The 13,701-nt window shown below is 40.7% G+C and overlaps 1 protein-coding gene across 3 annotated transcripts in view; it reads right to left on the bottom strand.

The window, feature by feature from the left end:
- ZNF512B (zinc finger protein 512B) overlaps positions 1 to 13,701 on the bottom strand; it is a 35,167-nt gene that overhangs the window by 9,494 nt on the left and 11,972 nt on the right. For 2 of the 3 annotated variants that reach the window (XM_056812785.1, XM_056812787.1), the window contains 7 exons: positions 13,394 to 13,522; positions 10,489 to 11,273; positions 10,100 to 10,332; positions 9,707 to 9,778; positions 1,185 to 1,331; positions 461 to 585; positions 157 to 249 (listed from right to left, as the gene is read on the bottom strand). In XM_056812785.1, the coding sequence (XP_056668763.1) occupies positions 157 to 249; positions 461 to 585; positions 1,185 to 1,331; positions 9,707 to 9,778; positions 10,100 to 10,332; positions 10,489 to 11,273; positions 13,394 to 13,522 (1,584 nt within the window). The remainder of the gene's footprint in view (positions 1 to 156; positions 250 to 460; positions 586 to 1,184; positions 1,332 to 9,706; positions 9,779 to 10,099; positions 10,333 to 10,488; positions 11,274 to 13,393; positions 13,523 to 13,701) is intronic. The other variant, XM_056812786.1, reaches the window with a different exon arrangement.

The following is a 13,701-nucleotide window of genomic DNA, read 5'->3' as shown; positions in this document are numbered from 1 at the left end:
GTCCTATATACACACTGTTCTAGGATTGCTCCTCCTACTTACTACTAATCCACAAGTTTATCTAATGTAAATGCTGAGGGATGAGGTTTAGGAGCAAGTCATGGGCAAGTAGGCTGGCATGAGGAGAGGGGCCAGGGCCAAAGGGTGCACTCATACCTTGCTGCTATGCTCCGCCATGGTATGGTAGTTGAGCCCTGCCTTTGACTTGAACTGTTTCTTGCAGTGCTGACACTTGAGCGCATCCTGCAGCTGGATAGCCCCCGCCCCCACCCCTAGTCAGGCATGGGGTGGAAAGCAGGAGGGGACAAGATCCCCTCCCACTTTTATTGTCCCCCTTCCTGACTTCAGGTCTTAAGCAAAATGGGCTCCAAGCAAATAGAAGGCAGCTTTCTTGACTCCAAGATGCCTGGGTCCCACCGCGTCCTCAACCCTGGGCCCTAGAAGCTAACTTCATCCTTACCTTCTGACAAACATCCATGTGCTTTTTGAGGCCTACAATGGTTTTCCTGGTGATAACTCCACAGGTGGGACAAACGACCTCACCCTTCTCATGGAGGATCCTTTGCCACTGTTCTTCAGGGCTCCCTGGAAGGCAAGAAGTAAGGGGTATGGGGAGAAAAGGATAAGAGAGGGACCTAGACAGGAGAGGAAGACTACACACCTGACACCAATCTTCATACTCCAGAAAGCCTATTCTCAAACAATAATATGTACTAGTTTTCTTCTTAGAAGCAAGTCTACTGTTTGCCTACCCACATCTGATTTCTCTTTAGAATCTGCTGTCCCAATGTCATTCTCTTTTCCTCAGTACCCCCAAGAATCAGCACAGTTCTTGGAATGGTCCTGGAACACTCAAGCCCCCCTTATCTTCTCCCTGGGCCATCAGAGAAAACCATGTGGTAGAAGGTATCAAGAACTATATTTGGTGTCAGCGAAAATTGTGTTGGAATCCTATCATAGATAGCTTACTATGTTAACCAGGCCATATCACTAATGATCTCTGACCTTCAATTTCCTCAGCTATAAAATGGGGATGGTCCCAGGCTTGTTATGGGGAGCAAATGTATGTCAAGCACTGTGAAAATCTTAATATAAAAGTGAGCTATTAGTCATTGGGACAGGAATCAGCCCATGCTTTGATATTACTCTTTTCTGAGCTGGGGGAACTCCTTCCACTCACTCACCTGTGCTCAGGTGAGCTGTGGGTATAGGTACCACTTCTTTCTTCACATTGGCTGTCAAGACCTTTTTCCTCCCCTCCTCAGCACTGCTGCTGGCTTCCAACTTCTTGGCACGGTGAGCCTTGGCCTTGTCCTCTGCCTTGGCAAGGCCTGGGAAGGATAAGGATTTCACTAATAGATACACTGTCATATCTAGCCCCACCCTCCAGTCTCAAGTCCCTTTTGGATGCACCGAAATCTACAGTCAAACCTCTAGGCCCTAACAATTAGCTCCTGGGAGATATGATGGGTTTCTCAGGAAAACACAGACTTGTAGATATCCCCTTGAGGCTGGTTCCCCAGAAATAGCCAGCAGATAGGGTAGACAGCCTATTTGATTTCTCTATCATACTAACCTGAAGGACTTCTTCCTTGATATTTGTGAGGTCCTGAGTCCACCATTTCATAAATGAGCCTCAGAGACTCTCCCAGAACTCTAACCCATGGACCTCACACTCTAGGAACATTATAACATTATATATGTGGATAAATACAAGCTAAGCTACAAAAACACTTGATGCAAAATTTGATCTTACTAAGCAGCTATATTAAAGGAAGATGAATCATATTACAAAAAAAGTTTCTTTGGATCAAAGGATTAAGAGCTAAAAGAGACCTTAAAAATCATCTAGTTCAAACTCCTCATTTAGCAGATGAACAATCTTCTCACAGAGTTCTGTTTTCTACCTTCCAACTTATCATATAATATTGGATAATATATTTAAATGTGTAAAACCAAAGCCAGAAACCTCAATTTTGCATCTCCCTCAGAAGCAATACTAGTTCCATACATAATAGGAGGTGTGAGTTATAGTTTATAAGGCTGCTTTATTATATATATGTATATACATACACATATATCCATAGGGTACACCTAATATCTATCAGAGTAAAAATTAACCCATTGTATTGATTAGAACAAATTTGTCCCCATGAGATAAATGATCAAAAGAACAGAAGTTTTGAAAAGAAAAATTACAAATTATTGACAATCATCTGAAAGACTGGTATGTAACATTTATAACAAAGAAATGCAAATTAAACCATTGAGGTTTCACTTTATATCCATTAAACTGGTAAAGATGATAAAAATTAGGAATAGTCATTGGTGGAGGGGCTACAAGAAAGGAAGACAGGCATGCCAACATATTGGTGTTGGAACTATAATGGTCTGGTTTCCAATCTATAAAACAATTTTCATATTTCATAATTTTCATAATTCAAAAGAATCAAAAGAAGAATCACTAAAATGTTCACATCTTAGCCTTGTAATCCCACAACCAATCATAGATTCCAAGGAGGTCAAAGACAGAAAGATCCCACATATCCCATAAAAAATATAAATAGCATAATGCCTCTTCCCTCTTTTATAGACAAATGCCTAGAAAAAATGTTTCTCTATTCATTGCCTTTATTTCCTCTTTTCTCAATCACTTCACTTTTTAACTCTCTGTAACCTAAAAGTTAGGCTCTACCCTTCACTCCCACTCAGCTGATATATTCAATCAGTTGCTGAATCTTATCAGTTCTACTTCCATTTTATCCCTTTACTGTCCCTTCCTTCTATTCACACTATAAACACCTGAGTTCAGGCTCCCACTGCCTCTCATCTGGACTATTTGCTTTCTAAATAATCTCCTTGAATCCTACCTTTCTACTCTCAAATTTACAGGACTGGCAAAATGTTATTCCTAGAACACACATCTGACATTGTCACCTTTCCTCTCCCCTGATGCCCTAAACCTGTCAACAAGTTTGAGTGTCTGCCTATTACCTCAAGGATAAAATACAAACTCCCCAGGCACTTAAAGTCCTTCATAATCTGGCTCCAGTCTCCCTTTTCAGGCTTATTGTACATTACTCTGCTTCACACATCTCATGTTTTGGAGAACTAGTCTTGATGGCATCCATCCATAAGATGCCATGTCTCACCTCTCTGGGTCTTTGCCTCCTCCAGGGCTGGAATGCACTTTTACTCTTTATCTCATAGAATCTCTGGTTTCCTTTTCAAATCCAGCTCAAGTATCACCTCCTATATGAGGCCTACCTTGACCACAGTTGCTAGTACCTTCTCCTATTCCCTAAACATATATATCTATATCTTTATCTATCGATCTATTTATATATATTTTGTACTGTCTTAGAATGTAAGCTCCTTGAGGGCAGGGATTGTGCTTTTATGGTCCTTTTTAGCCCTAGTGTTTAGCACATAGCAAGCAAATGATAAATGCCTACTGAATAAATAGTAGGGAAGTGGGTGCCCATTGCCTGGAGAATAGCTAAACAAATTGTGTAATATGAATATGATGGAGTATCATTGTGCTATAAATATCAACATATATGGCACCATAATATTTAGAGAAGGACTTTTTAGTAGTAGCAAAGAACTAGAACAAAATAAATGCCCATTAACTGGGCAATGGATATCTTGATATATGAATGAAAAGGAATATTATGGTGTTTTAAGAAATGACTACAGAGAAGCATTAGAAGTACTACATAAAATGATGCAAAGTAAAGTAAGCAGAACCAGGAAAACCATACAAATAATTACTGGAACCACATAAATGGAAAGACCTCACCCCCAAACCAAGTTAACACAGTAATTATAATAATTGAGCTTGGTCCTAAATAAGAAGTGAGAAAATCAACCTCCTACTCTTCTTGGCAGAAGTGAGGGACTATGGGTGCGTAACATTGTATATATTGTCAGATTCAGGTGGTGTTCCCATAGTTTTGCCGAACTACTTTTTTTTTCTTGTTTTCATTTTTCATTATAGAGGATGTCTCCCTGCATAAAGGAGACAGGAAGGACATATTTGGAAATGAAGGTGCATAAAAATAAAATATTTTTTTAAAATGGCAGATATGAACAATTCAGAGAAACAAAATATAGGAACAAATGTAGATAAAGTGAAGAACTAGGGCTACAGTATACACCATGATTACACTAGTATAAATGAAAAGGACACCAAGAAGGCAGTTTCATACTAAATAACTGTAATAGCTAATCTCGGTTCTAGAGAACAGAAAATAAAACATCCTTTGTGTGGAGAGGCTTCAGGTACAAAATACAGAATACACTGTCAGACAGAGGGCATACTAATGCTGCTTGTTTTCTTTGTTACAAAGCAGAGTTCAATAGTGGAGGAAGATTGCAGGGAGCAAAGGAGGGGTCATGGGAATATGTCTGAAAATAAATGTAATTACGATGTAAAAACAAAAGACATTAATAAAACTACATAAAATCTGTTTGGTTATTTATCAGAATAAAGCTACCCATTTATTTTTTTATTTTAAAAAACCCTTAAGGGGGCAGCTGGGTGGCTCAGTGGATTGAAAACCAGACCTAGAGACGGGAGGTCTTGGGTTCAAATCTGGACTCAGACACTTCCCAGCTGGGCAAGTCACTTGACCCCCATTGCCTAGCCCTTACCACTCTTCTGCCTTGGAACCAATGCACAGTATTGACTCCAAGATGGAAGGTAAGGGTTAAAAAAAAAAACAAAACTTAAGATGGAAAAGCAGCAAGAGCTAGGCAATCAAAGTTAAGTGACTTGCCCAGTCACACAGCTAGGAAGCATCTGAGGCCACATTTGAACCCAGTTCTTCCCCAATCCAGAAATGGCATGATGTCTATTGTGCTACCTAGCAGTTCCAGCCCATTTATTATTTCGAGTACTACTGGCAGTTCTGGGATAATCATTTGCAGGTTTAGTGCAGAACTAAAGTTTCATGATAAGTGAAAATCACTGACTCTGAAGACTCCAACTTCAAGCATGTTATTTGCTTCAGGCACTAATGAACCAAAGGCAGGCAGGAGAGCATAGTTTAAACAAACCAAAACCTCCCTCCTAGAACACCTATGGAATCTATCTAATCTCTAGTCCCTCTGCCACTATCACAGTATGAACCCAGATTATGATCACCTTGGATTATCAGAACTTTCTAAAAGTAGATGTGATGTCTACTCTCTTCCCCTCTGATTTCATTCTGATGCCAGACTAATTATACGTAAATCTTGTCATGTCATTCTTTTACTCCCAAATCTTTAGCAACTCCACTTCATTTATTTTTTTTTTTTGGTATGGTGGAAAGAACATTGAATTTGGCATCAGACAACTGGGTTCAAATCATGACTCTACCACTTACTGCCTGTGTGTTCTGAAGCAAATTAACTCTTTGAGCCTCAGTTTCCTCAACTGTAAAATGAGAGAGTTGGACTAGATAATTCTAAGGTTCTATGTGGCTCTGAAATGTCTTATGATTCCACTGCATATAAACTAAAACAAACTCCTTGATCTGGCACTTAATGCACTCTGCAATCTGGCAACTGCCCACCTTTTCCAGCCTTCTCTAACAAGATTTTTCCATCTACACATTACTCTTCAGCCAAATAGCCTATTCTCTACTGTCCAAATACACCCTGAAATTTTCCACCTCAAAGTTATGACCTGAGCTCTTCCCTATGTTTGCAATCTCCTTCCTTTACCTCTTTGCCTGCTGAATTGCTACCCAACCTTTAATGCCCAAAAGAAATGCCACCTCCCCTCCATGCTGCCTCTTTTGTTTCTCCTGATCAGCAATGACCTTCTTCCTTGAACCTACCTCAGGGAACAATTTATTATGTATTTCTCTAATGTGCCTATCAGTGTAATATTTGGTATTAAGGTCACCAGTGTTTGTAACATCCCCTTAGTAGACTGTAACCTCTGTGAATGGAGGTACATACCCTACCTAAACTTTGCCTTTTCCCAATACCTAGAACTGTGCTTTGACCCCAGTATGATGACCTTAATAAATTTTTGTTGAATTGTCCACAAAAGTCCAAATAGGACGTTGAAAGGGCTAATTATTCAAATAGAATATTAGGTCATAAACCCTTGGAAGAGTGGGGAACTACAACTATATGAGACTAACTGGGAACACTAATACAGTAATGGATATATCTGACAAGTGTCATATTGGGGTTAGGAAGGCACAAAGGTACTGTCCTCCTGGCATAACCTAAATTGGAAATTTTGGTGCCCAACTCAAAATCAGTTGAGCAGGAAATTTGGATGAGGTAAGGGAGTTTTAAGAGACAGCCACTCAGAAAGAAATTTATGGCACTGAAACTGAGAGATAGTGAAGGCCTGGGTCAGGATGTTCAAAGGTAAAAAAGTTGGAGTCACAAAGATTCTAGACTAGGTAACAAATTCAGAAGAAGGAATGACCTAGAGGTTCATTGATGACAATGACAAGAATCTAGACAGGATTGTGAGATTATACATTTAGAGTTAGAAGAGACCTTAGGGGCCATCTTATTCAACCATCTCATTTAATAGATAGGGAAACTGAGGCTCAAAATTGAAATAACTTGCAGAGGGAAAAGCACCTGATTTGGAGTCAGAGGATCCAGGTTCAAATTCTGCCTCTGACACCTGTGTGACCTTCAGTTTCCTAATCTGTAAAATAAAGGAGTTGGATTAGATGGTCTCTACTGTTTCTCTTTATTTGAATTTTTAAAAAGACATTTATCTTCCATCTTAGAATTAATACTGTGTATTTGTTCCAAGGCAGAAGACTGGGAAGGGCTAGGCAATAGGGGTTTAAGTGACTTGTCCAGGGTCACACAGTTAGGAAGCTTTAAATTTATAATTTTATGATCCCAAGATACAGGTCAAATTGAAATCCAGTCATGAGACTCCAAATTCAATGTTCTTTCTCTTATTCCATGCTGCCTCTTCATGGATTAAAATTACAATCCCTCTACAACTTTTGCCCTTAAGCCCTATGTTTCCCTTCTCTTCTGTTTTATATTTCTTTGTTGATTCAGACACAGTCAGCCTCTCCTTCATTGCCACCACTCAGTAATGGCAATGGGTTGCTAAGAGAAACAATAGACGCTCTTTCCCTAGTCACCTTTAAAGCGAAGAGAGATGCTATTCTTAGAGACCTTACGATGATATTAGATTCTTAGATGCTATGCTTAGAGACCAAGGAATAGACTTAAGGAATTCTAAAGGTCCTGTACTACAATCTGTAATTAGTTATGCCTTTTGATCATTGCTGGGACCATTGTGAAGCATTTCTAATTTGACAGCCTGTCAAATCTTGACTCTTGTTGGTAAAACTTCCATGAACACAAATTCACTTCCACATGAAAATAAGTCATCAAAGTAAGCTAAGTTTGAAGAGAAGATCATCTCAAAAAAGTTGTAGAGATAGTCTAATCGGATTACTCTCATCAATGAAAACAGATCCATGGAGTACTAAATTAAAGCATTAAACTTCTTAGAAATCTAATCATATTTCATTGTCATTCATAGTATCCATTGACATAGATGTGATTTTGTTTCCATATTTTCCACTTCTCTCCTCCCAATATACTCTTTCATCCAATGACATTAGCCTCCTTGTACCTCACACATATGACATTCTACCTCCAGACTCCTACTGTCTCACTGGCTCCTCCCCTATCTCCTCTCCCCATGCCTAGAATGCTCTCCCTCCTCATCTCTGCCTCCTGGCTTTTCTGGCTCCCTTCATATCCCTGCTGAAGTCCTACCTTCTGGAAGAAGCCTTTCCTAATCCTCCTTAATCGAAATGCCTTTTCTCTAAGCCTACTCTCAGGTCATCCTATTTATATAGTTATTTGCATGTTATCTCTCCTCCATTGGACTATGAGTTCCTTGAAAGCAAGCTTATTTTTTGCCTGTCTTTATATCTCCAGTGCCTAAAACATGACAGGCACACAGCAGATGTTTAATAAATGCTAGCTGACTGGCTGACCATATTTTAGAGCCTTAGAACACAATATTGAACATATTGAAAATCATGGAAACCTCGAGTTAAAACAAAGAAGATATCATGGAAACCTAGAATTAGAACAAAGGAGACTGACCAACTCTAACCCTAAAGAAGTATGAGTTCTCCTCTTAATTAGAGTAAGTCTACACAAGAGGCACAGTAAAGGATCATTTCCATTCTTGGCTCTCTCACATTGAGCAGTTGGTACCAGTTCTTTCTCTGTAAAGTTCCATTTCTTTCCTGGTAAGAATGGGATGAGATCTTTATTTTCAGACTCTTAAAAAAAAAAACAACAGCTATACTGTACAGTTTGTCTGTAAAACATTCCACTTTCTTTCACTGAAAAAAAAATTATTGAATGTCTACAACCAAAGAATGAGGAGCTTATGATAAGTGCCATACAGGGGGATGAGTTAAGGTGCCAGAATCAGTACTAGAATTCAGGTGTCTTGAGCCAAAGTCCAACGTCCTAACTTGCTGGGGAGTGTCAGGCAAATTAAGACACCACTATGGACTCAGAGTCATCAATTGTCAAATGACAAGATCATATCAGATCATGTCTCAGGTCCATCTTCAGCAGTGGTTCTCAAAAGGTGTGTTGCGAATTAAACTTGTAATTAACTGCATGTACACACACGAGTCTACCAATTCTCCTACAACGTTGCCAGCTTTCACAGTCAATATACCCTGATTGGGTATCAACTGAGGATATGGCAAATTAAACTCACAGTTATGGTGGGTATGGTAGCTATATAGCACTTTCCTCTCAATCAAAGTCACAGGTAGTTAGTGTAAATATTATTTGCCTCCACTTTATAAATGAGTAATAGTTTACTATGGCAGGATTGGAAAGTTGACACCATGAAGTCTAGTATTCCCATCCATTCCTTTCCCCTTGGTAATTCTCCTCCTCACCCTAAACCCTTGATGCCCCTTACCCTCCCACTATGACACAGGGCCCCCTAGTCTAGGTAGTCAAAAAGGGACTTCAAAAAATGTAGCCTTGAGAAAAGGGAGTGAAAGCCCTAGGGCCCTAATGAGTGGTAGCCCAGGAGTGTAAGGGAGTGGGCAGCAAAGAAGGTAGTCAGTTCTCTGAAAAGGGAAGGAAACAGATCATCCCATACCTAAACACAACTCCAAGTAGCCCTGTGCTAGTTCCAGTTCTGCCTACCAGCAACTCCAGTGGGAAGAGATCCTAGAATTCTATTCCAAATTTGAAGAGGATTGGGATGAGGAAAGGGGAAACCAGCATGTTCTGAAAACACATCTAATTCTTTTTTCCTCATTTTTATTTAATTAATTTAGAATATTTATCCATGGTTATATAATTCATGTTCTTTCCCTCCCCTCCTCCCAGAGCCAATGAGCAATTTTACTGGGTTTTACATATATCATTGTTCAAAACCTATTTCCATATTATTAATATTTGCACTAGAGTGAACAAAGTCAACATCCCCAATCATATCCCCATGAACCATGTGATCAATCATATGTTTTTCTTCTTCATTTCTACTCCCACAGTTCTTTCTATGGATGCGGACAGTGTTCAACACATCTAATTTTATAAGGGTTCTGGGAAGAGCTCCTGGGGTCTCCCATGTGCCTGGGGGTGGGGAATTTATTCATTCATTTATTCAATTATCATCAATATTATGTATAAAGAATGGTGTTGGGCCTTGGAGAAGAGTACTCACCTTTAAGTCCAAAGGTCCCTGAGATAGACGGTTGCTCCCCAGTGAACTTCTTAGGCGTTTTTTGTTTCCTTCCTGACTCAAGAGAGAGAAAACAAGAAAAACAAATCTGGTCAAATAACCATAGAGAAAAGTGTTAAGCTCTAGTGCCACCCTTCATCTAACCAGTCTAGAGGTCTCCCCCCACCAAGCAGTTCTACCCAGCTAGAGCAGTGATAAGAATGAGCCAAGGGTCAGGCTTATGGGACAGAAAAGTAGAGCAGGAAGGAGAGAATAAAAGGAATTCTAGCTCCTCTGTCAGCTAGAACCACTGTGAAGATGGATGTGGAGGACAGATAAATACAATTATGGGGGCTCTGAGGTGTCCCCCCTTCTCATCCTGGGCTCTAATCTTACTGTGCTTGGAACGCTCAGGATCCTCTTCAGGGGGTGATACTGGTACTGTGGCCTCTTTGCTGCTTGTAGCCTTGGTAGTAGGTGAAGCAATGGCCTCTGCTGCAGTCATATGGAAGTCCTTACTCTCGCATGTGTCCAGGGCACACTCTCCATTCTCTGGGTGCAAATCCCCTTCTTTCTCCAACTTTGCCTGTTTTGGATGGATGGGGCAGGTGTCCAAGCCCTCAGCAGCCCTGGAGATAATATACACAGTGACCTGGGGAAGTGGGGCTAAAGCCTTAAATTAGTCCCTCTCATCCATCCCAGCATCTAAAGCAATACCCCAACACAAGTAAGAGGTGAAGGGGGAAGAGAGATATCAGACAGCTCTCTCTGGGTCCCATATGTACCTCTTTTTACCACCGCTCCTTCCCACAGTTCTTTGCACTTTGCCCTCTGGTTTGTTCATTGGCAACACTTTGCTGGGTGATGCCGATTTGCTGATTGGGATGGGCTTGCTGACCAGGACAGGTTTGCTGGATGGGAAGGGCTTATTGATTTGGATGGGCTTGCTGGATGGGAAGGGTTTGCTGGGCAGGAAAGGTTTGCTTACTGGAATCAGTTTGGTAGGCAGGACAGGTTTGCTGACAGAGACCAACTTAGTGACTGGGACAGGTTTGGTAAGTGGGATAGGTTTGCTGACCGGGGCCACCTTGGTGACCGGGACTGGTTTGCTAACTGGGACAGGTTTGCCAACTTGAATCGGCTTGCTGACTTGGACCAGTTTGCCAACTGGGACCGATTTAGGTACCTGGACAGGCTTAGGGACTGGGACCGGCTTGCTTACTGGGATCGGCTTGGTGACTGGGATTGGTTTACTAACTGGGATTGGTTTGCTAACTGGGCTTGGTTTGCTGACTTGGACTGGTTTGCTGACTTGGACTGGTTTGCTGACTTGGACTGGTTTGCTGATTTGGACTGGTTTGCAGATTGGGACTGGTTTAGTGACTGGGACTGGCTTGTTGGTCTGTACTGGTTTCCCAGGGGGTACAGCTTTAGGTAGGGGGAAAGGCCTGCTGGCTGGAACAGGTTGGTCCATGTGATTCCACAGTCTGTGCTTCTCTAGCTGGGTCTTGGAGGTGAAGGCAGCTTCACAGTAGGGGCATGGGTATGTCAGCTTCTCAGAGATAGCACCCTGAAGAAGAAAGAGTAGAGAGAACCACATGTGTCTAGGGATGATGGGATCATGGGAACAGTTGAGTCTTACAGCTGATGGTAATGCAGCTCCCAGTTCCTCATCCTCAAACCCTGAACAGCACAAGGGAAGTGGAGAAAGAAATACAAGGAAGATTCCAGTCTTTGACCTTTTCTTTTTGCTCCTAACTCCTAATCCTCAACCTCAAGGCAGAGGCAAAAGAGTAAAGTGTTATGGCTTTTCCTTGCTCCTCCAGAAAATGAATAAAGCAATCAGACATATGGACAAAGAGAAATGACAAAAGCAACTTGGGCTAAAGTTGAAAAGGGCAGAAAAGAAAAACATGAGATGACTGATATCCCTCTATTATTATTCATTTCCCACACAACTCAACATAGAGTCCATTCACAGCAGACACATGGGTCACACATTAGAAATGTGTTCAATTCAAAATACATATACCACACATATAAATGTTATATACTATCCTGTATATTTCCATGGGAACAGAGGCAAAAATGATGCCCTGACTATATTCGTTTATTCATTCAATGAATATTATTCAACATCTAATGTGTGCAGGGCCTGATGAAAAGCGCTGAGAGAGACACAGAAATGAATAAGACACAGTCCCTGCCTTCAATCTAGTACAAGACCTAGATCACAGACATACAGCTGTAAGATAAGGTAAGATATAAATGTGCTACAAGAGGATGATGTGGAGATTGAAAGGTGGAAACTGGCAAGGGAATTGTAAATACTTCCTAGAGGAGGTAGTCTTAAAATATAGGTAGGAATTAGATGGATAATGAAGGTCAGGAAGGAATACTTTGAGCAAAGATTTGGGCATAAGAAAATAGGAACCCTAAGATCTCATGTACAGGTTGGAAAGGGTGAGAAAGAGAGAGGCAGGATATCTGGTTGTGGAAGTGGGAATATCTCAGAAACATCAACAAACTCTTCCTCCAGAGGACCTGAAGATTCCTCAGGGGAAGGAGGTTAGGGAAAGAGGAAGAGGAAGAGATTACTTTGGCATCCAAGTGGGAGTGGCTAATAGCTGGCAAAGACAACATGGCCAGAAAACTCCTTGGGCACCATAACTTGAACCAAGGTACAGAGATGACCCCAAAATACTGACACTTCAATATGGAAATATGCATTCTAGCAGCTAAAGAGGTAAGAGGTCATAGGGCACCTCCTTCTAGATTCTTGAGGAGGATCAGCAAAATCAATTCCAGAAGGCAAGCATGGGGACAGGGGAAGAAAGAAAAGGTGGAACAATACTGCGGCAATTCACAGGGCCTACTAAATACAGAGATTAAGGTAATGGACTTTGCTACTAGCAATGCAACAAGCCAGGACACTCCTGAAGGACTTATGTGAAAAAATGCTATCCACATTGAGAGAAAGAACTATGGAAGTGGAAATGCAAAAGCAAAACATATGACATCCCTTATCACATGTATATATGGCAATGTGATTTGGGCTGAGGCTTTAAAAAATCCACTCTATAGCAAAAATAAATAATATAGAAATAGGTATCAAGTGGAATTGCATGTTGGCTCTGGGAGCAAGGAGGGAAGAGGGGAAGGAGAGAAAATAAATCATGTAAACACGGAAAATATTTAAAAAGAAAAGTTTTTTAATTTAAAAATTAAAATGGGAAAAATAAAATATATACAGAGATTGTCCCTTGAAGTGAAATCATACACCACTGAGTACCATGTCTTCTAGGCATGGTTATTACATACAGAGTTCTGATTTTTAAAAAGATGCGCATACAGAAGCATTTGCAACATGTGAAGAAACACAGAAATGTTCTGAAACATGTCAGCATCTAAACAGACATATATACTTATATTTGTATCCCACCAAAAAAAAACACCCAGAGCCTTTCAGATAGATAATGGGAAGTATATGTGCTTCAATGGATATAATGCTTTATAAATTTAGACCTAAGGTTTTAAACCAAAAGTCCTCATCACTTAAGTCTCCTTGCTCTTTCCCTTCTCCCCCATCTTGACTTCTTTATTATTCCCAAATCCTAAACTCCATTCCTACTAAGAAAAAACTTATGGTATACTGTTCAGCAAGCCCCACAATCCCGCCAATAATCTTACCCCCTGGCAACGCTGATAATGGTATTTGAGTCCATAAATACTTGGGAACTCCAACCAGCACCCTGAGTTTGGACACTTCACCCTAGAGTGGGCTTTGAATTCATCCTTCCATTGGTTCATCAAGGAGAGCTGGGATAGGAAAAATATAAAAACATCCAGTTTATAGTGTGCCTTATCTAAACTTTGCCCCAACCAGTGTATGGATTTGCATACAGCAAGCACTTAATCAATGTCTGTTGAATGGAATTGAGTCTAGGTAAGCTCCCACTCTCCCAGGACATCAGTTATCTCATATACTTTCCTATTCT

Source organism: Monodelphis domestica, chromosome 1 (assembly GCF_027887165.1).
Source record: "Monodelphis domestica isolate mMonDom1 chromosome 1, mMonDom1.pri, whole genome shotgun sequence".
Taxonomy (NCBI): Eukaryota; Metazoa; Chordata; class Mammalia; order Didelphimorphia; family Didelphidae; genus Monodelphis; species Monodelphis domestica.
The sequence above is the reverse complement of the archived record's forward strand: the minus strand, read 5'-3'. Positions and strand labels throughout refer to the sequence as shown.